The 20,630-nt window shown below is 51.7% G+C and overlaps 2 protein-coding genes across 4 annotated transcripts in view; one reads left to right on the plus strand and one right to left on the minus strand.

The window, feature by feature from the left end:
* Positions 1–4,570: 4,570 nt before the first annotated feature.
* Positions 4,571–15,385, plus strand: CLK3 (CDC like kinase 3). 3 transcript variants are annotated; one of them, XM_075099873.1, is made up of 13 exons: positions 4,571–4,667; positions 5,258–5,406; positions 7,775–7,982; positions 10,188–10,281; positions 10,541–10,607; positions 11,433–11,549; positions 12,031–12,197; positions 12,623–12,717; positions 13,097–13,226; positions 13,686–13,768; positions 14,109–14,188; positions 14,352–14,442; positions 14,723–15,115. In XM_075099873.1, exons 2-13 carry the CDS (start codon positions 5,258–5,260, stop codon positions 14,906–14,908), a joined length of 1,467 nt encoding a protein of 488 aa, XP_074955974.1. In that variant the 5' UTR covers positions 4,571–4,667; the 3' UTR covers positions 14,909–15,115. The 3 variants fall into 3 exon arrangements, with proteins under 3 accessions (XP_074955974.1, XP_074955973.1, XP_074955975.1); XM_075099872.1 differs by lacking the exon at positions 14,723–15,115 and adding an exon at positions 15,128–15,385 and having other exon boundaries at positions 4,575–4,667; XM_075099874.1 differs by lacking the exon at positions 10,188–10,281 and having other exon boundaries at positions 4,602–4,667.
* The window catches only part of EDC3 (enhancer of mRNA decapping 3), a 29,809-nt gene continuing 24,564 nt past the window's right edge, over positions 15,386–20,630 (minus strand). Inside the window, exons 6-7 of the mRNA XM_075099871.1 lie at positions 20,301–20,518; positions 15,386–19,156 (exon numbers count right to left, since the gene is read on the minus strand). Of these exons, the coding sequence (XP_074955972.1) occupies positions 18,822–19,156; positions 20,301–20,518 (553 nt within the window). The 3' untranslated portion in view covers positions 15,386–18,821. The remainder of the gene's footprint in view (positions 19,157–20,300; positions 20,519–20,630) is intronic.

Genomic DNA, 20,630 nt, shown 5'->3' on the forward strand with positions numbered 1-20,630 from the left:
ATGGTGCCGATGCCCATCCAGCAGCACTACAGGGAGGTGGCAGGAGAGGTGCTGGGTGCCTGGGTGGAGGAGGGTCCCCCAGCATCGCCTGCATGCCGCAGGGGTTTGTTCCACAGCAGAACCTCCTTGCCCAGCCTCCGCTTCCCCCCAAACCCAGCAGGAACATCGCAGCACTGCTGCACCATCTCCAGAGTCAACCTCCTCTGCAAAGAGGAGACCCCACTGGTCCACTCCATCCTGGGACCCCCCCACCCTGCTGCCCTCCAGCACCAGCCCCAAGGAGCATCCCCTGCTCCAGTGTGACTTGTTCTACTCACCAGCAAGGCCACGCTCACTGTGATGGTCCTCGGCATCTCCCACCTGCCCAAGGGCCTGTGGGGCGGCCAGGGCTCCTACATCAAGGCATACCTGCTGCTGTGGCTCCTGGCGTCCTGGCACGTGGAATTGCAGAGCAGCAGCCTCTGCCCTGCCCTCCAGGAGCCATGCTGGTTTGGCTGGTACAGCCTCCAGGAGCTGAGGAGCTTCACCCTGCACTGCGCTGTCTACACCAGGTTTCACAGCCTCAAGGACTCCTTCGTGGGAGAGGTCCTCTTTCCCTGGGCTCAGGCCACCTGGGACCCCATGGCATCTTCTAGCTAGAGCTGGGAGCTGTTGAGTACCAAAGGTGCTCAGGAAGTACCAAAGGTCAGGAAGGCAGTGGTCCCCAGCGGGAAAAGTTGTCCTCATGTTTTGGCTTAGGTCTGCTTGGTCTCAGGGCCTGCCACAGTGATAGCCAGAGCCTCCTTCAAGTGGGAGGCAGTGGGAGGGACTGAAGGTGCTGAGGCAGCAGCCTGTCATCCCCGTGGTGCCCTCCCTTCTACTGCAGGTTCATGAGCTGCCCACAATTGATATCCATCAACTGTAGCGAATGGCAGCATCTCTGCTTGGGGACTTTGCTGAAGATGGGGGTGCTAGGGGTGAAAGGGTTAAATGCAGATCTGACACCATCCATACAGTCATGGTAAGCATCAAATTCACTTTCTTGACTTGTTTTTGCCCGTTCTTGAGCCACCTGTTGCATAGGTGGGATACAAGCATCCCCGAGTTGGAGGGGCTGGATGAGGTTGGAGGTGGTTTCACGGCATCTCCTGCTCTCTCATCTCATTGCAGTGCCTCAGCACCCATGACACAAGCTGCAGCGTCCTTTCCTCCCCTCCCAAATCCCTTGGCCAACTCTTCCTTCTCCTCCGGTATCAAGCTCTGGCCACCCACATCAAGGTGTTGGTATGCAAGGCAGAGCACCTGGGCCGGCTCTTGCGCATGCTGGGCAAACCAGATGGGGCACCATGCATGGACAGGGGGCAAGGAGATGCCCAGGTGGACACAGGGAATGGTTTCCCCTCCTTTTGCTTGACAGAGTCTTATTTCCTCTTGAACTTCTCTTTTCTAAGCAAAATGAGTGCAGGTAGCACAGCTAGGATCTAGATATCTCCGATGTGTCCCCAAAATGCTTAAAATATATTTATGGTAAAAAAAAAAGCAAGTGGCTTTCTGTCCTACTGGCTGTTGTCATCTCTGGCTCCCCCAGCCCATGCAAAGCCTGGGATAAGGGCAGGGATGGGAACTGAGGACTTCGGAGGTCCTTGAGCCAGGGAGGGGTACGTGCAACCAAGATGGACAGCACATCACCGTCCTCTTCCCACAGCTCCACAGAGCCCCATGGAGGTCTTGTAGACCCCTGGGCACCCCAATTTGGCTGCCCACACTGTGCAGGAACCTGGTTCATGAACCTCCTGTCTCCCTCCCTGGTGTGTGTCCAGAGCAGGTCCCTCCCACCAAGGCTCTGTCTCCATTTCCAGGCCACTACATCATCATCCACCTTTACTACAACGGCCACATCGTTGACCAAGTCCATCACTGGCTACAGCCCCATCTGGAACATGCCCTTCCTCTTCAACCTCCCTGCTGGGAACATCCAGCAGCAAAAGCTGTCCTTGGAGTTCACTGTTATGCAGGTGAGCAGGGCAGAGGTGACCATGGCCAAAAAGGTGGCTTGGAACATCCATGCTCAGGAGCCTCTGCTGCAACCAGCAGCCTCAGACCCCACTTGTGGGAGGCGTACAGGCAACCCCAGAGAAGCTATTTCTTGCTGCCCACAGGAGGTTGCTGGGGTGGCATTGGTCTTCTTGGGGCAACAGATGTTTCTAGTTCTGCTTGAAGACCATCAACCAGCAGTGTGCCCAGGTAGCCAAGGCCAACACCATCCTGGCTTGTATCAGGAATAGTGTGGCCAGCAGGAGCAGGGAAGTGTTCGTGCCCCTGTATTCGGCACTGGTGAGACCACCTCGAATTCTGTGTTCAGTTTTGGGCCCTTCACTACAAGAAGGACATTGAGTTGCTGCAGCGTGTCCAGAGAAGGGCAGCGAAGCTGGTGAAGGGTCTAGAGAACAAGTCTTATGAGGAGCAGTTGAGGGAACTGGGGTTGTTTAGTCTGGAGAAGAGGAGGCTGAGGGGAGACCTTATTGCTCTCTACAACTACCTGAAAGGAGGTTGTAGCAAGGTGGGGTTGATCTCTTCTCCCAAGCTACTAGCAATAGGCTGAGAGGAAATGGCTTCAATCTGCATCAGGGGAGGTTTAGATTGGATATTAGGAAAAATTTCTTTACTGAAAGAGTGGTCAGGCATTGGACCAGGCTGCCCAGAGAGGTGGTGGAGTCACCATCCCTGGATGTGTTCAAAACATATGTAGATGTGCCACTTCAGGGCGTGGTTTAGGTGGCATGGTTGTATTGGTTTGACGGTTAGACTTGATGATCCTAGAGGTCTTTTCCAACCTTAATGATTCTATGATTCTAACCATGTTCCACACTGTTTCTGCCCCTCTCCTGCCACAGGCTCGCATCTACACCCGCAGCTACCCCCTGGGCCGAATGCAGGTGTGTCCCTGCGCCCCCGGGGCCGGGCTGCTGCACTGGAGGGAGATGCGCAGCTGGGGTCGGATGGAGTCAGTGCGGTTGCACCAGATCCAGCCTGATGCCCTCAGACCCTTATCTTGTCCACAGCCCACAGGCAGGTCTTCCCGGGACTCAGCTGCCTACAGGAGCAAGCAAAGGGGGACCTCTGAGCCTTGGAGAAGTGAGGTCTCAGCCTGAATGTCATCGTGGGCTACATCTCCAGGGCTGGAGATGGGTGGTGGTCAGCAAAACCCCATTCTGAACAGCTCCAGAGGGGAAGGAGCCCACCTGAGGTGACTTCAGCCTTGAGGAGAGGCGAAGAGCAAAGCAGGAGCCTTCCCCTGCTACATCTGCCAGACATGCACTCAGTGCATGCACCCAGAGCAAGCCCTGAGCACCTGAAACCTTGGCCATGGTAGGAGATGGGTGGGAAGACCATTGAACTGTGAGACCAGCTGCATGCCCACTCATTGATGGCCATAGTGGTGGTATCTACTGCCTCTTCTAACCCACTAGCACCAGCCCACCCTTTCCACCCAGTCCCACAGCAGCCAAAACCTTTACCAGTCCCTTCCAAATCTCCACGGGGTGGGACACTTCCTGCTCTGCTCCTCAGTGAGGAGAACCACAAGGCCTTGGTGATATTGCTCCAACCCTCCCTGCTCCAGTGCTAAAGGTGTTCATCAGCAGTTTTAACTAATTGCTGGCCCAAATGAGTGGTCAATAAATAAATAAAGGGGTTGAGCATGATTGCACGTGTGAAGTAACTGAAGCCCTGTCCTATCCCAGTGCTCTTTGCTCAGCTCTGCCACAGGCCAGCTGTTGTGGTCCAGCTTTAGGAGCAAGAGCTGTCCTTCAGAGCGGTGGTCTGGGTGAGGGGAGATGGTCACCTATTCATGGGACTGGTGGGAGCAAAGCCCTACTCATGTAACCCCCCCACCCCCCCCCCCCCGCATAGTGCTAATTACAATTAGCAAATAAATGGGACTGAGGCCCTCTCTCCACTCAGATCAACCGGGTACTGCCATCAGCTCCTCACCCTCTGGCTATGACCCATCTCCAGCTCCATGGGCAGGTCCCTGTGGGGACAACAGCAGCTCTCAGCCCTGTTTGGTGGAAGGAGAGTGTCTGCAGAGCCTGTGGGGAGAGAAGGCGCACAGGGCCAGAGTGATGCAGACCATGGTGAGGAAGGTCACGGTGAGGACTGTCATTGCGAGGATCATCATTGTGAGGATTGTGGTGGCAAGGAAGCCTGTGGCAAAGAAGGCTGGGGTGAGGATGGTCATGGTGAGGACAGCTGTGACGAGGAAGGCCCGATGGTAAGGATGGCCATGGTGAAGAAGGTCTTGGTGAGGACAGCTGTAGTGAGGAAGACCCGATGGTGAGGAAGGGCACGGCGAGGCCGTCCACAGGGAAAAGACCATGTTGAGGGTGAGGACGGCCATGGCGAGGAAGGCCCCGGTGCGGCAGAGCGCGGTGTGGAAGGCCGTGCCGAGGAAGACTCCATCTCCCCGCCTCCCCCGTCCCGGCCAGTTCATCCCGGCGGGGCAGTGATTAACTGCGACCTCAGGAGCAGCGAGAGGCGGTGGGAGCGGCCCCCGGGGCGGAGCCGCTCTGGCCGAGCGGGGAGGGGCGGGTAGCGCCGGAAGCGGAAGCGGCGGCGGCGCTGGGCCGGTGGGGCCGGGCCGGGCCGCAGCCGCCGCCGATCGCGGGGCGGAGGGAGGCGGAGGGGCGGTGAGCCAGGGGGACCGGCCCGGGGCGGGGCTGGGGGCGCTCGGCGGGGGCGGCCGGCGGTGGGGGAACGGGATGGGCCTGGGCCTGAGCCTGGGGCCTGGGCCTGGCTCTGGCCCTGGCCCAGCCCGGCCCGGCCCGGCCCAGCCCAGCCGCAGCGCCCCGCTGCCGTACTGGTGTTCCTAGAGGGGGTCGTGCCCCGGTGCGGGCAGCCTGGGGGTGGCGGCGCCTCTGCCCTGCGCTCCGCGGGGCTCGGGCACCCCCTGTCAAACGGTTATGGCGGGCCAGGGGCGGTGGGACCGGTTAGTACCGGGGCTATGGTGGGGGGGCGGCGGGGAGGTGACCGGCAACGTTGTTAGAAACCCGCCGCCTCCCGAGGAGAGACCGCCGGCCCAAAACCTTGAACGCTGCTGGGGCTGGCGGAAGTCTCGGCTTCACGTTTGCACCGGGGCCGCGCTTCCCGGCGCCCTCTGGGGTGGTCTGTACCCGCACCGCTCGGGCTGGCGAGTCTGGCGGGGTGGGAGGTCCTTCGGGGAGCGGCGCAGCGGCAAGAGGCGAGCGTTTTAAGAGTCGGAACCCTCTCATGTCCTCAGATGCATCACTGTAAGAGATACCGGTCCCCGGAGCAGGAGAGCTACCTGGGCCACAGGTGGAAGAGGAAGAGGTCTCGTAGCAGAGACTACGAGGGGCGACTGCGATACCCAGCCCGGAGGGATGTCTCCAGGAGATCGCGATCCAGAAGGTACAGGCAGGTTTGGGCAGAGGGAGGCACGCCTGCCAGCAGCCACTTTGGCAGCAGGGAGCAAGCTGGGATGGTTATCTAATAGACGTTCATTCTCAATTCCGGTTGTGTTTCAGAGCTAGCGCTGAGCGGTGGCAGCTTTCACTTCCCGACTGCAGGTCAGCTTTAAACCTGTAAATCCCAGGGCTGGAAGTAAAGGGCTTAATTGTGTGTGCCTTCCCTTCCACATTTCTGCCTCTGTATCTAGCCAAAGTTCTTCCCAAAGCGATATCCTTAATATTAACGAGGGAGAACAGCCTGCTCTGGAATCATGTTTCCCAGTTCTAATGCTGTGGCAGCATTAAAATCTTTCTCTCCCAACGACCGTTTCCTTCTCAAAATATTGCAAATCAGATTTAAAGTAACAGTGCTTTTCCCCCACCTATGCTGTCAGAAAGGATCTGAGCATCACTAACTGTTCTTTCCTGCTTCAGCTCTGGATTTTACCTTTGATCCTCTCTTTGTTCAGCATTTCCACAGGGACAATTAGGTACTGGAAGCGGGGTGGATAAGGCCTCTGATGACAGGAGCTGCGGTGAGGGTTCTGGAACAGAGGCGGGAGCGCTGCTGGGGAGCCGTGTGCTGACACATTCTGGTTTGCAATTGAAATAGGCTGGTGGTCCTCGCTGCTGGTGCTGCTCAGTGGTACCGGAGCTGGAGTGGTTCCACTGGTTGGACAGGGCAGGTGCAGCTAGAAGGGAGCTGAGTTCATCCTTAAATTCCTGAAATATTCTCCAGATAATTTCTTTTCTGAGCCTGGCTTTTGTTTACTCGAAGGAAGCGGATTGTGAAATATAGCTGACATGCACAATGGGCTTTTCCATTCTTTCATCTGATGGGTTATACAGGACAGATTTGGATGAAAACAGGCTTTTTCTAGGTGAAAACCTTCGTCCCCCCTTTAGTCTTAGACTGTGAGCCTCTTGCAGTCTTGCTGGTCTCCTCAGTATTTTAGGCTGTTATTTATGAATCCTCTGTAGTTTAAAAGTATGCACTGAAGTTTCATAAAGGTGTGTTTGGAGTTGAGTATTGGAACAGAGCCATTGGGGAGTTTTTTTGTATTTTGGATAGTTCAGCAGTAACCTAGAGCTGCCGCAGTCTTGGCAGGCAGCTTGAAATTTTAGCCTTGATCCAAGATGAGATGAACCACCACACATGTACCTGTGTCCCGCTAAGCTGCCAGCAAGAGAGCTAATTGTTGCCCAAGCAGAGAGGTGTGAACAACAAAAGTTCCTGTTTCTGGAGTGAAGCAGCTGCAGCGAGGTCTTGGCTGGAGAAGCCGTTGCTCTTGCTGTCAGTGAGGTACACACAACAGCATCAACCTGCCCAAAATACCGCTTTTCATCATTGGAAAGCCAGCATGCTGTTCTTATTTCCGAGTTGTAACATCTACGTGAAACGTGGCTTCTCGCTCAATGACGTGTGAAGCAAGGCTTGTAGTGGAAGCTCTTTTATTAGAACAGCTGTAACAGCTGGGGTGAAGACAGTTGTATTTTTGGGGGTACAAGCAGGCCACCGCTATGTGATACCATTTTTGCGATCTGGTTTAAAAGAGGTACCATAACAGTGCTGCCAACGAAGCTCAGGGGACCTGCAGAGGAAAAGGCAGGACCCGCAGAATCGCAGGTGTAGCTTGAGGCGCTCGGAGATACTCGCTAACTGAGCGCGGGGCAGGGAGAGCCGCTCTCATGGTTAATGCGCACACATAGCACCTAAAACTGCATGTATAATGCCAGCTTGTAAATGCTCACGCAGGGGAGCTTAGTCTGATATCTTCTGGTCCTTCCCAAGGCAGAGATAAGCTTGGCCGAAAGTTTCTCCTCCATACTCGCAGCCTTAAGTTATCACTAGAGGCGCGGGAGCTCAACTATACTGCAGAGACCAAATTTTCCTTCTGGCTCTTGCTAATGATCTGTTGAGCTGGTGTGCATGTGTATGCCGAAGGCTTGGCGTTTAGGGGCCTCCAGTCCCCGCTGGGGTGGTGACTAGGGCACCGCTGCTGCCTTCAGTTCTCGTTTGTTCAAGAACTAATGAGAGTCCTTCCTGGGGGAGGAGAAATGATGTTAGAAAAACACTTGTGTGTGGTGGTGGAGGTGGCTCAGGTGAGGTAGGCAGCTCATATCGAGCTCCAAGTGGGTCGTTTTCCCACCCACACCCCAGCTCCTTGAAATGTGGGAGTGCCATGCCATTTCCTCTTGCAAACTTTCTCCTTTTTCTTATCTGAGAAACTTGCCTGAGAAACAGTCAGTGTTTGAGCCCCAATGGAAGGGTGGTTTGAAGCTTCTTGTGCTTTACAAGGCTTATAAATGCATTCTTGTTTGTGCTACAGCCATGACAGGATGCCTTATCACAGGAGATACAGACGGGACAGTGACGCCTACAGATTTGAAGACCGAAGCCCATCTTTTGGAGAGGACTATTACTCGACCCGCTCGCGAAACTGGCGGCGATCCAGAGGCAGAGAGCAGCACCGTCCAAAGAAGCATCAGCATCGCTGCCGGAAACGCAGGACCAGGTCTTGTAGCAGTGCCTCCTCGGTGAGTAGCATCCAGAACGAGTTCAGGATTGTTCAGGGTTTTAACTGTTCTTACCTCTTTTCAGTTCTGAACACTCTGGGTGAGTACCTCGAATTCTATTTTTGTGTTTGCTTTCATTACGTGGAACATATAGTCAGAATCTGTGTCTTGTTAAGCAGGAAGTGTTTGTAGCTATTGGTTTTTACTGGTCTGGCCCCCATTGCCTTAATATGTGAGGAAACTAAGCTGTATTCTTTATGGCTAGGGAGGGGATCAGGGAAAGCTTCAAATGGCACACATGTGATAGGCTAACAAGGCCGAGCTTTGGCTGCGGGCCAGCCTGGCTCTGCTGGGGATTGGTCATTGTTCAGGTTTATACAGGGCCAGGGCTTCACTTCTGCATACTGCAGCTGCTCTGGGGGGTTTTGGTATGCAGCAGTGGTATGGAGCACTCCCATGAAGGCACGTCAATTTGACTTTGTGCCAGGATCCCACAGCAGATGGGATCGATCAGCCGCGTTCTCACAAGTTTTCAGCTCTGTGGTTATTAACCCCTGTCCCACTGTACTGAGAGAAAGGCTTCTGCCTTGTGAGGGTATGCACATGTCCTCTTTGCCTATTTTCACACAAGTGTCCTTGGATTTCAGCTACTTTGAAAACTTCCCCATTTTCCACCCTGAAATGTAGTATTCCTTTCAAGGATTAACAGGGAGTATTTGGAAGTGGGTGGGGAGGCTGGTCCCAGGACCAGGAATGCCCTGGAAGTGTTGTGAGCTGTCAGACCAAACGCCTCTGCTTCACTGCTTCTCTTCTGTAAGGAACGTTTCCATCTTTCACAAGTTTCTTGTTGTAAATGTTATTACAATTAAATGACCAAGTCCTGATCCCTGCACTTACAGCGGATACCTGCATGGCTGGGAACTTCTGATGGTCTGTTGCTTTCCTCCTTTTATTTCTTTCCAGCTGACTTTTTAATTTTAGTTTTAGAAAGAGCCAGGGTTATGACGAAAACGCTCCAGTGCGGTTTACATGTGTGTGTGCGTGCGGTGATAACGGTGTGCAGGTTTGGGCTGGCGTGATCTAAATCCTTTGAAGTCTCACAGCTGTCTTAACTGTCCTCTACCACCTCCTCCGTTTCAGCTGACCTTCTGGGGTTTGATCGTAGCTTGCTATTTTGGACTAGCTGGGGGGTGAGGGGCAACAGAAGAGAAGCCTGATAGAAGCTTGGGCATGGAAATGTAGATCTTTGTAATAATTTCTTCGCTCTAGAGATTGTAACTATTTTTAAGACTGAATAGAAAAAGATGGGGAATTAGGGCAGCTTGCTTTGTGGACCCCGGGTCCTTTCGGGAATGTTCGGCTGGTTTTCCAGTAGAAGCTAGCAGTAGCAGGGGTGAACGTGACCTTGTATCTTTAGTTGGATGCCTGAAGTGTAGCGGAATGCTCCCTGGGGATTCATTTAACTGTCCTGTTCCTAAAGTTCTCCCAAGCTTAAAGTTGTACCCTAAGGCCGATGTGCAACACCAGGTCTGTTTGCAGCCAGTCGGGTGGATAGATTTAGGGTCGGTGTGGTAGCTGGAGTAGTCAGAAGGGAAGGGCTGGTTCGTAGCTGGGGCAGGTCACGGCTCTGGGTAGCTGGCGATCTATTAACCGAGGTACAAAAGAGCAGGCTGCAGAGGGAGAACTGCTACTCTGGCTTCTACTGGACAGCTTGTCCAAACTGACAGCTTGTATACCCTTCATCACGTTTGCCAGCGGAGAAAATGACGTTCTTCTGGCAAAGCCCTCCCTCCTTCTTCTTGTCCCTCTGGCAGCATGCTCCCGGTGCTGCAGAGGAAGCTGCTCCTCTGTGGGGAATGGTGGTGCCAAGTCAAGCCACCTTAACACTGGAGCTTCCCAGCTGCTGCTTCCCTTCAGAGAAGAGGGGGGCATTTTCCTGCCTAAGAGGCGGCAGCACCAGAGGCCGTAGCTAATGAGAGAGTTTTCTTTACATACCTGTAGCTGTTGATTTCTTTTCTGTTTTGAAGTTAGTTTGTGTCTTGACGTGTCCCTTGCAATATCCCTATCGTTATATATGCTGTGTGCCTTATGAAATGCTGGGATCTGGAAAATCCAACCACCGACGCACCATCATCTCCACCTTTGAATGACAACACAATCCTGCCACTCGGAACTGCCCGCTGTGCGCGCTTGGTCGTATGCCGTTTCGGGGGGCGGTGTGTACAGAGAAGCCAACAGAGCAGTAAGCGCAGCAGGAGCGTGGAAGATGACAAGGAAGGCCACCTGGTGTGCAGGATCGGCGATTGGCTTCAAGAGCGATGTACAGCCACCTTTCGTAAAACTTTACCTCTCTACTTTCTATCCCCATGTTAGACGAGATCTCTCGTATTGTACTGGAGGGGTCTCTAGTGTTTTTATGCTTATAAATGGACTGACCAGTAAATTGCCTGAGGCAGACAATAGACTCTCGAGTTTTAAAGAGTGTAGCAGTGAGAGACACTTCATTGCTGTGAAATTGCAGGACCTCAGCTCTCACGAAGGCTCTGAAAGTTCACATCTGCTCCTGTTTTCTCTCCTAGATGAAATTGTCGGCAGCCTTGGCGAGGGTACTTTTGGCAAAGTGGTGGAGTGTGTGGACCATGCCAGGTGGGCGTCTTTCCCTTCCAGATAACTTGTCTGTCCCTGGTGCATCAAGCTCAGGCGCTTACAAGCATGGCAGGATTAACACTGCCAGTTCTGCGTGGGTCTGGACTCCGCTGGACCAAACTGTTGTTGTCACTGTCCACTTGTCACTATGGTAGAAATTATTTCTTATAGCAAGTTGAAAGATGCCTGGTTCATACCTCGGTCCCCTGAGTTTGCAGACTGATGCGTTAAGGGAAGCAGGGGACTTCTGCAAGGGAACTTGAGGGCTTCGGCGCAGGCTGTTCTACTGCCCTGCTGCAGAAGCAGCGAATGCTGTCTGAGGGCTGGGCCAGGCAGCTGGGGAAAGTGACCTCTTAATCTGCCAGGGCATATTTTTTTTTTAACCTCTCCAGTGATTACACTTGACCCCTGTATCTTCCTGACCTTTTGTCTGGCTTGGAGCTGTGGTGTCAGCTTAGTATAGGAAGCCCTGGGATCTGCCTCCTCTGGCACAGTTGGAGAGGGGAGGTGACTGCTGGAGGCATAGTGACCTTATGGACTGCTGTGTCAGGAAATGGCATGCTTGCAGAGCTGCCTGCAACTCTCTTTGGAGTGTTACCCAGCAACAGCCTTTTGCTTCAAATTTCCATGTAGGTACTTTACTGGTCAAGCGGCATAAGTCTTTGGCAGATCTTGAGAGCTTTGTTGGGACCCAACAATGACTAAGCATCTTAACAAATGAAAACATGATCAGAGTAACTGGGATGTGCCCTCTCTTTGTGGGCTGAGGATGTGGGTATGTAGGCTTTTTTCTCTGACTCTGTCCTTTTGTCTCTTCCCTTACAGAGGCAAATCTCAGGTGGCGCTGAAAATCATAAAAAATGTTGGAAAGTACCGAGAAGCAGCCAGGCTGGAAATTAATGTCCTGAAAAAAATCAAAGAGAAGGACAAGGAGAACAAATTGTAAGTTCCTATGAGGCTGCCGGGTATTCAGTACCACTTCCTTACAGACAAGCGGTCTGCTTGGGTGACATCCAAAAAAATACAGGGCTGAGGACTGGAATACCTGCTGCTTGCCTCCTGTGTGGGGGAAAACCTGTCTTGTTCCTCTGCATTTCAGAAGAAGAGAGTCTGTCTCTAGTTCTACTGAACACTTGGTTACTTAACGTCTTAACAACTGCCATGCCAGGTCATAGTGAGCTCCTCCTCTGACAGGCACCTGCTGCCTTGTCCCACTTGAATTGGACATCTGTCTAAAGGTGGTTGAGCCAAGTGGGGAGGGGGTGTCTCTCTGGTGTATGTAGAGGGATTACTGCACTCCTGAGTCAGCTGGCTCCGAGCTTTTGCTCACCAACCACTTCTGAAGTAGCCAGCAACTGGGAGATTGACTGTTCTGTCAAGTCCCTGAATGATCCTTAATCCTCGCTTCTTTTTCTCTGCACAGCTTATGTGTCCTGATGTCAGACTGGTTCAACTTCCATGGCCACATGTGCATTGCCTTTGAGCTTCTGGGCAAGAACACTTTTGAGTTCCTGAAGGAGAACAACTTCCAGCCATACCCTCTCCCTCAGATCCGGCACATGGCCTACCAGCTCTGCCATGCCTTGAGATGTAAGTCACCCAGGACCAGCCTGTGGGCTTGCCAGCAGCTGTTTGTTCTTCAGCGCCTGCTCTTTTTTATTATTTTTTTAACCCAAAATAGTATCTAGGTATTCTAGCTATTTGTTTGCCTCCTTTTCTGAAGCTTATACAAAGATAAGATATGCTGATTTCTGTGGAGGATAGAGCAGTAGCATTTAGACTTGCTTCCTTTTCCTCCTGCAAGGAATGGAAGAGAGACTTGTAAGCTCTTCTGTGCAAAAGGTGCCTTCTCCATGTCAGAAATACCTCGTCCTCAGCTAGGCCATGATGTGTCACCAGAATGGGTTGGAAGGGAGCTGAGGAGGAGTCAGCTTGGCAATTTGATGGGCAGAGTTGTATGGGTGCTTCGGTGAGTGGTTCTTATATATGTTTTTTTCCTCTGTCCATCCGTGCAGTCTTACACGACAACCAGCTGACTCACACTGACCTCAAGCCAGAAAACATCTTGTTTGTCAACTCTGATTTTGACACTCTGTACAACGAGAAAAAGGTGGGTTATATCCAAAGGAGATGTGAATCAATCAGGAATAGCCTGCCTTTCCCTCCGTGCAAAAATTGCATCTTCCCTGTTCCATGCATGCCCCACAGGGCCTTGAAAGTCTCTTTAGTGAGAACAAACCGGAAGCTGGGCCTCTTCTTTCTCCTATGTCTTCCAAAAGTCTTAAGGCTGCTTCAGTGGCTCTAGTCCATAAAGTGGCATGTTAGCAGCTTAACACTAATTTGAGATGTAAAGAGCTCAGAGCTTCACAGTTACAATACTTCTGATTAGCACAGACATGGCGGTTCTTGGGTCAGAGGGCTCCTTTCAAAGCCTAGCTTAATCCTGAACCAGCTATTAGAAGTGCTGAGGATTTCTTGTTCGCTTGCAGAGCTGTGAAGAAAAATCCATTCGGAACACAAGCATCCGTGTGGCAGATTTTGGAAGTGCCACCTTCGATCATGAGCACCACACCACTATCGTGGCTACCCGGCACTACCGTCCACCAGAAGTGATTCTGGGTGAGATACTGCTGGGGTTTGGGGAGTCTTGGAGGGGTGGAGGAGAATGCTTCTCCCAGGGTGCTGTAGGGTGATGCTGTCTAGAGGAAAACTGGCTTGAGAGCACTCCAGTTCTTGGGGACAACCTGTTCCATGCATTGCTGCAACACCAAGGTCCTGATTGTATGGAAGGTAGTAATGGTTAGTGCAAGCACTTGACATGGAGTGGGAGGAGCTGAGAAAAGCCTGTGGGACTCAGGAAGTGCTCAAATTGGCTCCAGGAGAATGCAGAGTCAGTATAAGCTGAAACAGATGGGTCTTGTGGGGGATGTGACAGTCCTCTTACCAGTGTGCAGCACTGGAAAGTGCACAGATAACTTCTGGGTCTGGCTTTGTGTATCTCTGCAGTTTCAACAAGGAACTAGTAGATATCTGGTGGGACTTGCTGAGAGGGCAAAGTTAACTTGATTCTCTTTGCAGAGCTGGGCTGGGCACAGCCATGTGATGTCTGGAGTACCGGCTGCATTCTGTTTGAGTATTACCGTGGCTTCACACTCTTCCAGGTATGGTTCTTGCAAGAGGAATTGTACGTTAAGAATCCTTAATGCAAAGGGAAGGGAAATGCAGATCAGGCACTGACCCGAGTTTGAAAATAAGCCCAGGAAAAGTCATGGTTTGAGGACTTGTGCCTTGCTGGAAGGACAAGGTTCAGATCACTTCTGGTTTCTCCACTGTGCCTGTGAAGAATAGAAAAATGAAGAGAGCAAGTAGAGATGGAAGGGCACTGCATCATCCCTGACAGAGGCTTGTCTCTTCTTACCCTGCACTTGTATAGGGGATAGACCTTTTATCATCAGATCTCCAAGTTCTGAATTAATGCACCTTTGCTCTTCTCCTTTGCAGACCCATGAGAATCGTGAGCATCTTGTTATGATGGAAAAAATCCTTGGGCCCATTCCATCCCACATGATCCACAAAACCCGGTAAGAACCTCTTCCTGAAAGCAAACAGTCCAGCCAAACATTTGTGGGTAATTACTCAGGATACCAGTTCTCTGTCATCACATTGGGTCTCACCTATATGGGTATAACCATGGGAGAGGTGCTGGAAGTATGACTCATGCCTTACTGAACCTTTCCTTTGCAGGAAGCAAAAATATTTCCACAATGGGAACCTGGTATGGGATGAGAACACATCCGATGGGCGATATGTCCAAGAGAACTGCAAGCCCTTGCGGGTAGGTGCTGCTCCATGGCTGGTGGAGGAGACTGGCTGTGTTCCCCAGATCAGAGGTGTGGGGCTAAGGGATGGCTTTTATGGAGCCCTAAACTCTCAGCTGCAGTAACAGAAGTTTATTGGTCTGGCTGAAGCAGGACAGGCACTAGGGAAGGGGAGGGATGCTGTACTTCAGGCTGGGAGACAGCCATCACCTCACTGTACATCACACAACCAGGGCCTAGGGATCCTACTGTAGTGCTAAAACCCTCCCCGCTCTCCCCCCTGCCTTTCTGCTCCAGACGTACATGCTGCACGACTCGCTGGAGCACGCACAGCTCTTTGACTTGATGAGGAGGATGTTAGAATTCGACCCTTCCCAGAGGATCACGTTCTCGGAAGCCCTCCTGCATCCGTTCTTTGCTGGCCTCTCTGCAGAGGAAAGGATGCTGTGTGGTCGCGGCACCAGCCGGGACCTGAGCAGATGACAGCTGGGGAGGGTGCAAAGCCTGCTGCATTTGTACATATGGGATTGGCCTAGCCCCTGCAGTTCAGCTCCACTTGCTCTTCTCTCAGAGGGGCTGGGGCACTGTGACAAGGACCCTGGGGAGGGGAGGAAAAGCTACATTGGAAAGCACAGATTTGTCTATTTATATGTTGTAAAGTTAAAATAAAGTGTTTCTTATTGTTTGATACTTCCCTTGTAGGCAGGCCTAGGGTTCTCTTGCTCCCAGCTTTGCTTTTTCTGCAAAGGAAGATGGAGATGTTGAAAAATTAACTGGAAATGAAACAGCAGGAATCTTGGCTTCACTAGAGTGCAGAAAGTGAGGGTGAGTGGACTGAACTCTCCCTGCTCTTGGCCCTTGCTCCTCTGAAGAGCGCAGAGCAGGAGGAAGGCTTGCTCCAGCTGTGGTGTCAGGCTTGAGAATGGTAGCAGACAAATAAATAGCTGCACACAAATAGCATACATGAATAGTTGCACTTTATTTCAGGGCATCCCCCAGTAGCGGCAGGAATTAGTCATTACAAACATCAGGTCACAAATGGAATATCAAGCAGTGACATAGTGTAGTCATCTTCACATGTTAGTGAAGAGAGCAGCACTTGCCAGCAGTTCCCATGATGGTGGTTAGGGTAGAAATTATCTCAAACACTGACAAAGTGTTCCATTCTTTGAATTCACTCTGGCAACATGGGGGAAGGGGGAAAAGAAGGGACCCAGACCTGTTTTCTGGGTCTCTTGAGTGCTCCAGAAGAGCTCACACCTGCACATAAGATGCATTTCATTTGGGCAAGGCCAGTACTTCCTCAAGTAAGCCTTTTGCACCTGAGGGAAAGTACAGCCAAATACCTGACTCTGTTCTCACCTCCAGAAAGTGAGCACACTGTAAAGTTTAACTGTGCTAAAACACAGCCCAAAGCTGCCTGCTGTGCCCTAAACAGTGCACAGGTAGGGACCAGGAATCCTTTTCTTTATATGGGGCTTTGTACCCTCCTGTTGTGCAATACTGTTCGTGTTGGTGGTTTTTTTTTTTTTTTTTGCTTAAACATGGGGAACGCTATTGCTGGCAACACAGGGCGTTAGTGCTTCCTGGAGCTGCGCAGCAGCAAGTACAGAGCTGATCCCAGCTGCCATCCCTGCAAAAACATTTTCACCTGGTTCAGTGCCCTTCTGGGCACGTAACTTCAGCCAGTGGCACAGCATAGTTGAGGCAGAAAAGGACCCAGCGATGAAGCCTTGAATCTTTCTAGACTGATACTGCTCGGTGTGTACAATCTACAGTTTAATAGCCAAATGCAGAAGAGGTGAGAAAAGCCTGCCGCCTGGTTCAAAGAAAGCAGAAATTGAAACAGCAAGTTCTCTTATCAGGTGATTGAGCAAAGAAAGTGAAAAATAAGGAGACTAAAGCTAACACTGTACCACAGCAACAACCAAGGGACAGTCATCCACCTTTTTAGCCCAGCTGCTGCTCCTCTGCCTGGCTAAAGATTAGATGAAGCAGAAACACCCAAAGAACCAAGAAACACAGAGGGAAGCCTCACATTTGTGTTTTAAATAACTAACCACATTGCTACCCCTTCCCAGTGCAGCCATCAGAACCACAGCCTGTTAAATGCCACTGTGGTTCTAGCTGAAACATGGTTCACCTGAGGAATAGGTGCTTTGGCTTCCTACAGGAGAGGAACAGCTCAAGGGCAGTGCTACACCCTGTCACAGCACTGACAAGTCACTGAGCCTCCCCGTGCGAGCACTAAAGCCACCCGGCATATGCCAGCAGACATGGTTCAGTCATCCAGCCCTCAGTGGGGCAAGAAGCTCGGGGGAAAGCCAGGGGTCCAGACACCAAGAGGGGCCAAGCCCTTCATCCTGCTGAGGTAGATTTGGCAAGGTGCAGGCAGTTTGGCAGAGGAAGAGACCTGGGGCAGCGGCAGAGGCAAGCCCCCTCACCAGCCTCCTGTCTTTAGGGGCTGTGTTCTCCCTCCTCACTCTGCACTTCCAGGCAGTATTAATTACTCAATTGCTTCTTTTCAACTGAGGAAGTTTCTTCCCTCCTCCTTTGATACACTTGGCCTTTGTTCTAAGCAGGTGAAAGACAAGTGTCTGATCTGTTAATCCTCACCCCTCGGAGCACAGGTGGGTCAGTAGGTTTGCTACCTGCTTAGTAGAGCACAGCAACAGAGCAGCTACACCAGTGCTTCAGCCTCAGAAGAGATCCGCCTCCCCTGGAGAAAAGGCACTGTCTGAAGCTCTGAAGCTTTCCCAGCTGCCAGAAGAGTGTCTGGGCAAGGTTTAGGTACCTGCAGGAGCTCTGGGGACAGATAAGGTGCCAGAAGACCTTCAAGCACTGCCCACACTCACAGCATCAGGAGCAAGCAGGGAGCTGAACCCCTCTTTGCCAAGAAAAGGGCCCCTGCCTTGCATCCACCCAGTTCCTCTGAAGGAACAGCTCACCTTACAGCACCTCCTGCATCACTCCAGGTTCAGCCCTTCCCTGGGTCAGCCTCCAGGTGCAAAGCCTTCAGAAAGCACACAAAAAGCCAGCATGATGGACTCCCAAAGCCAGCTAACTGATGGTTCCTCAGCTTGCCTCTGCTCTAGGCACTGCACTAAGGCTCTGTGAGGTCAACAAAACAAGCACAGAAAAAGATAACCTAAGGCTTCCTGGCAGCGCATGGGAAGTGAGTGTGGCACAAGACCAGTTAGCAGAGCAGCCTGGGAAAGATCCCCTAGAGTAATTTAGACAAGAATCTTCTGTACCCCTCCAGGAGGGCAGCAGCTCTCCCCATACCATATCCTGCAGGCACCATGTAAGCTGAGGACCCGAGTCCTTCCTCATTCTGGTTCCCAGCACATAGATGCACACATGCAAGCCCACCTTATACAAAGGCTTCAAGCCCCCAGGGAACGAGTGGATCCATGACCTACTTCCCAAACCACGCTGAGTGTAGGAGAGATACTGGAAGCACTGGGGGAACTCACCCAAATGTCAACTGCACCATACACTGCGTAACAAAATCAGAGTGACACTGCCCTGTTTCACTATCCTTTCCCTCTTTCAGCCACTTACTGTGCCAGAAAGAAGTAAGAAAGAAAGAAAAAGCAAGCCAACTATCCTGGAAAAGTCATTCTCCAAAACATACCCTGCTCCCAGAGACCTGGGCTTCACTAAGCAAAAAACCAAAAAGCCAAGAGAGTATATACGCAAGTAAGGCCTAGCTGAGGACATTGGTGTTCACAGAGCATGTGCAACCTGAGAGCTTCTAGCTCTTGACGTAAGCTTTCCGAAGAGGGAACACTCTCCTTGAGGGGCTGGAGGGTCCAGGAGAGAGAGTGAGCTACAACTGCCTTCAGGAATACAAAACAGGGGAGAGGGGAGTCAAAAAGAACAACAGAATGAAACCAAATCCTCCCTCGTGGTACAACTGCAACAGAAGGTATTTCTACAAAATCAAGGGGTGCTGTTCCCACCAGGGCACCCTTGCTGGGTCTGTCTGCCCAGAAGGGCTGAGAAACACTTCTCAAATCTCCAAAACACCTGTCACTTGTACCACCTCCATGTACACCCCCTCATTAAACAGCCTCCCAGCTGGGCCTGGCAGCAACGGTCGCCTTCACCAGGGACAGACACCATTTTCCTGCGTGTTCCTCCGTACAATGGCACAAGAGAATGAAAATAGCTTTGCAGGAATATTCGCTTCCTTCTCTTTTTGTTTCATTTTCTGATTATTCTTTTTTTTTTTTTAAATACACAGCATTTCTTTTGGAAGGAAATCTCTCCAGAACTTCACATCCTTAAGGCGTCATGAGTTTACTAGTCAGGATCCACTGGACAGCTTATCTGACAGGCCGCCTCCTCCTCCTCTCTTCTCTCCCTGCAGAGCCGTGTGGCTGGATGGGCTCTAAGTAGAGTGCAGGGGGATGACAAATTTGCAGCCGAAGGGTGAGTGGTAGTTTATTCCCACTTCTTGAAAGACCTTCTGGGGAATTCCAATGTCACAGAGGTACACGCGCCCGGCCCTCTCGCCCAGGGGCAGGGGCAGACCCAAGGCCAGCGACCACTTGGCATCAATGCCCTGCTCCATTTCATTTATCGGAGGGTCTATGCTGAGGACGGGTGCCCGGTTCTGGTTGGCCCAGTCCACAACCGCTTTGTACCAAGGCTGATCTCTTAAAAAGGCATTTTCATGACAATCCAGGCAGTTGATCACTAGGTCAACAGGGGTATCTGGGAGATCTGAAACAAACAAACACACTGTTGAGCACTGAGGACCAACCTGAAACCTCGAACTAAGACTCACTGCCTTCCCTTCTTGCGCTACCAGCAGATTTTTCATTTTTTGCCTCCAGCACCCACAGACTCCCTGCATACAGTATGGTCTTAGCGGTTATTATTGCCGTCCTTCTGCAGAAGATACTGGCACCGATATTTAAAAGCTCTTTAGCACTTTGAAGAACATTCACAGACTCTCAGGTACAAAATCTCATCAAGCAGTCAGCACTTGAGCAGCCCCAGATGCCGCCCTGAGCTGACTCGCCAGTCCAGGCAGCCCAGAGAAGCAGTAGTGCTCTCTCCATTAGAAAAGGATCATTTTACATTTCCAAGCTGACAAAACCGGCCTATTTTTCTGGAGCACACCGACCACCTCTGCTATGGAAATGCAGCTTGTGTGCCATACTGCTGCCTGCCCCACTGAACTCCGTCAGTCTCACTGCACTCACCTGCTCCATACTACATCTTCTGCATTCCCCTTATCTGATGGACCATGAAGTCCTTGGTGCAGTATCTTTTATAAGCTTTTGTAACAGGCAAACAGCTCAGCCAGTACAGTGCATCCCCCCACCCTGCCACTATACAAAATGCTACACAGAGCCCTAATTACCGCTTTTGTATCCCCCAAGGAGTTTAAAGGAAACAGGTTTGAAAATACCGCTGGTGAAATGACAAACAGAAGCCAGCTCTCAAAGAAGACTGAGCATCCCTTTATTCTATGGCATACTAAGAGATCTGAATTCTGACAGCTGCTGGGAGTTCAGCAAAGCTGTCTGCTTGGTTTGAAACAGCAGTTAGATGCTCATTTACTTGCAGTTCTGATACGCTGAACAAGGCAGGCTCTTATCCTAAGGGAATGGCTGGTCTGACTCAAATCCATACAGCAGCTCTTCCATATTTGTTCATACAGGAAACATCTGTACCAGCACAACCACTCCACTGTTGGAACCTCTTGAGTCTCTGCTGTCCCGCCAGCCTCTGACTGGTCACCTGCCTGTGGCGGTGCCACTAGATGGTGCCACCGGACCAGGCAGGCACTGGGGAGCTGAGCAGGACAGGTCTCTGCCAGGCACAAGGGTGGCGGAGAGCAAATCCACTCCTCACTCACCTTTGACGCTGGATACCTGCTGGCCTTGTGTCTTGCTGAAAAGGTTCAGCTCGTTGGTGATGGATTCCAGCATCTTGACAAAGTTGGGTAGGAAAAGGATGACGTGGACGTCGTGGTTGGAGAGGTGCCGTCCGCAGCTGATCCCCTGGGCCCCTTTCACGTGGGGGCCACACAGCAGGGCTACTGTGGGCCGCTGATGCACGTTCTTTGGGTTCAACCTAAAATGCAGACAAAAGCGGAATTAATAAACCCAAGAATGTCTTACCTTCTTCCTGTAAGAGGGAAAAAAAAAGCCACAGTAAAATGCAAATTTACAGGTGTTTTGCAAAT

This window comes from Phalacrocorax aristotelis, chromosome 7, assembly GCF_949628215.1.
Source record: "Phalacrocorax aristotelis chromosome 7, bGulAri2.1, whole genome shotgun sequence".
NCBI classification, from domain to species: Eukaryota; Metazoa; Chordata; class Aves; order Suliformes; family Phalacrocoracidae; genus Phalacrocorax; species Phalacrocorax aristotelis.

Excerpts from the sequence above, each read along its gene's own strand:
- CLK3 (XM_075099873.1), top strand. The coding sequence starts at position 5,258 with ATGCATCACTGTAAGAGATACCGGTCCCCGGAGCAGGAGAGCTACCTG. Across the intron at positions 10,282-10,540 it reads CGATTGGCTTCAAGAGCGAT|ATGAAATTGTCGGCAGCCTT; the intron begins GTACAGCCACCT and ends TTTCTCTCCTAG. Across the intron at positions 10,608-11,432 it reads GAGTGTGTGGACCATGCCAG|AGGCAAATCTCAGGTGGCGC; the intron begins GTGGGCGTCTTT and ends CTTCCCTTACAG.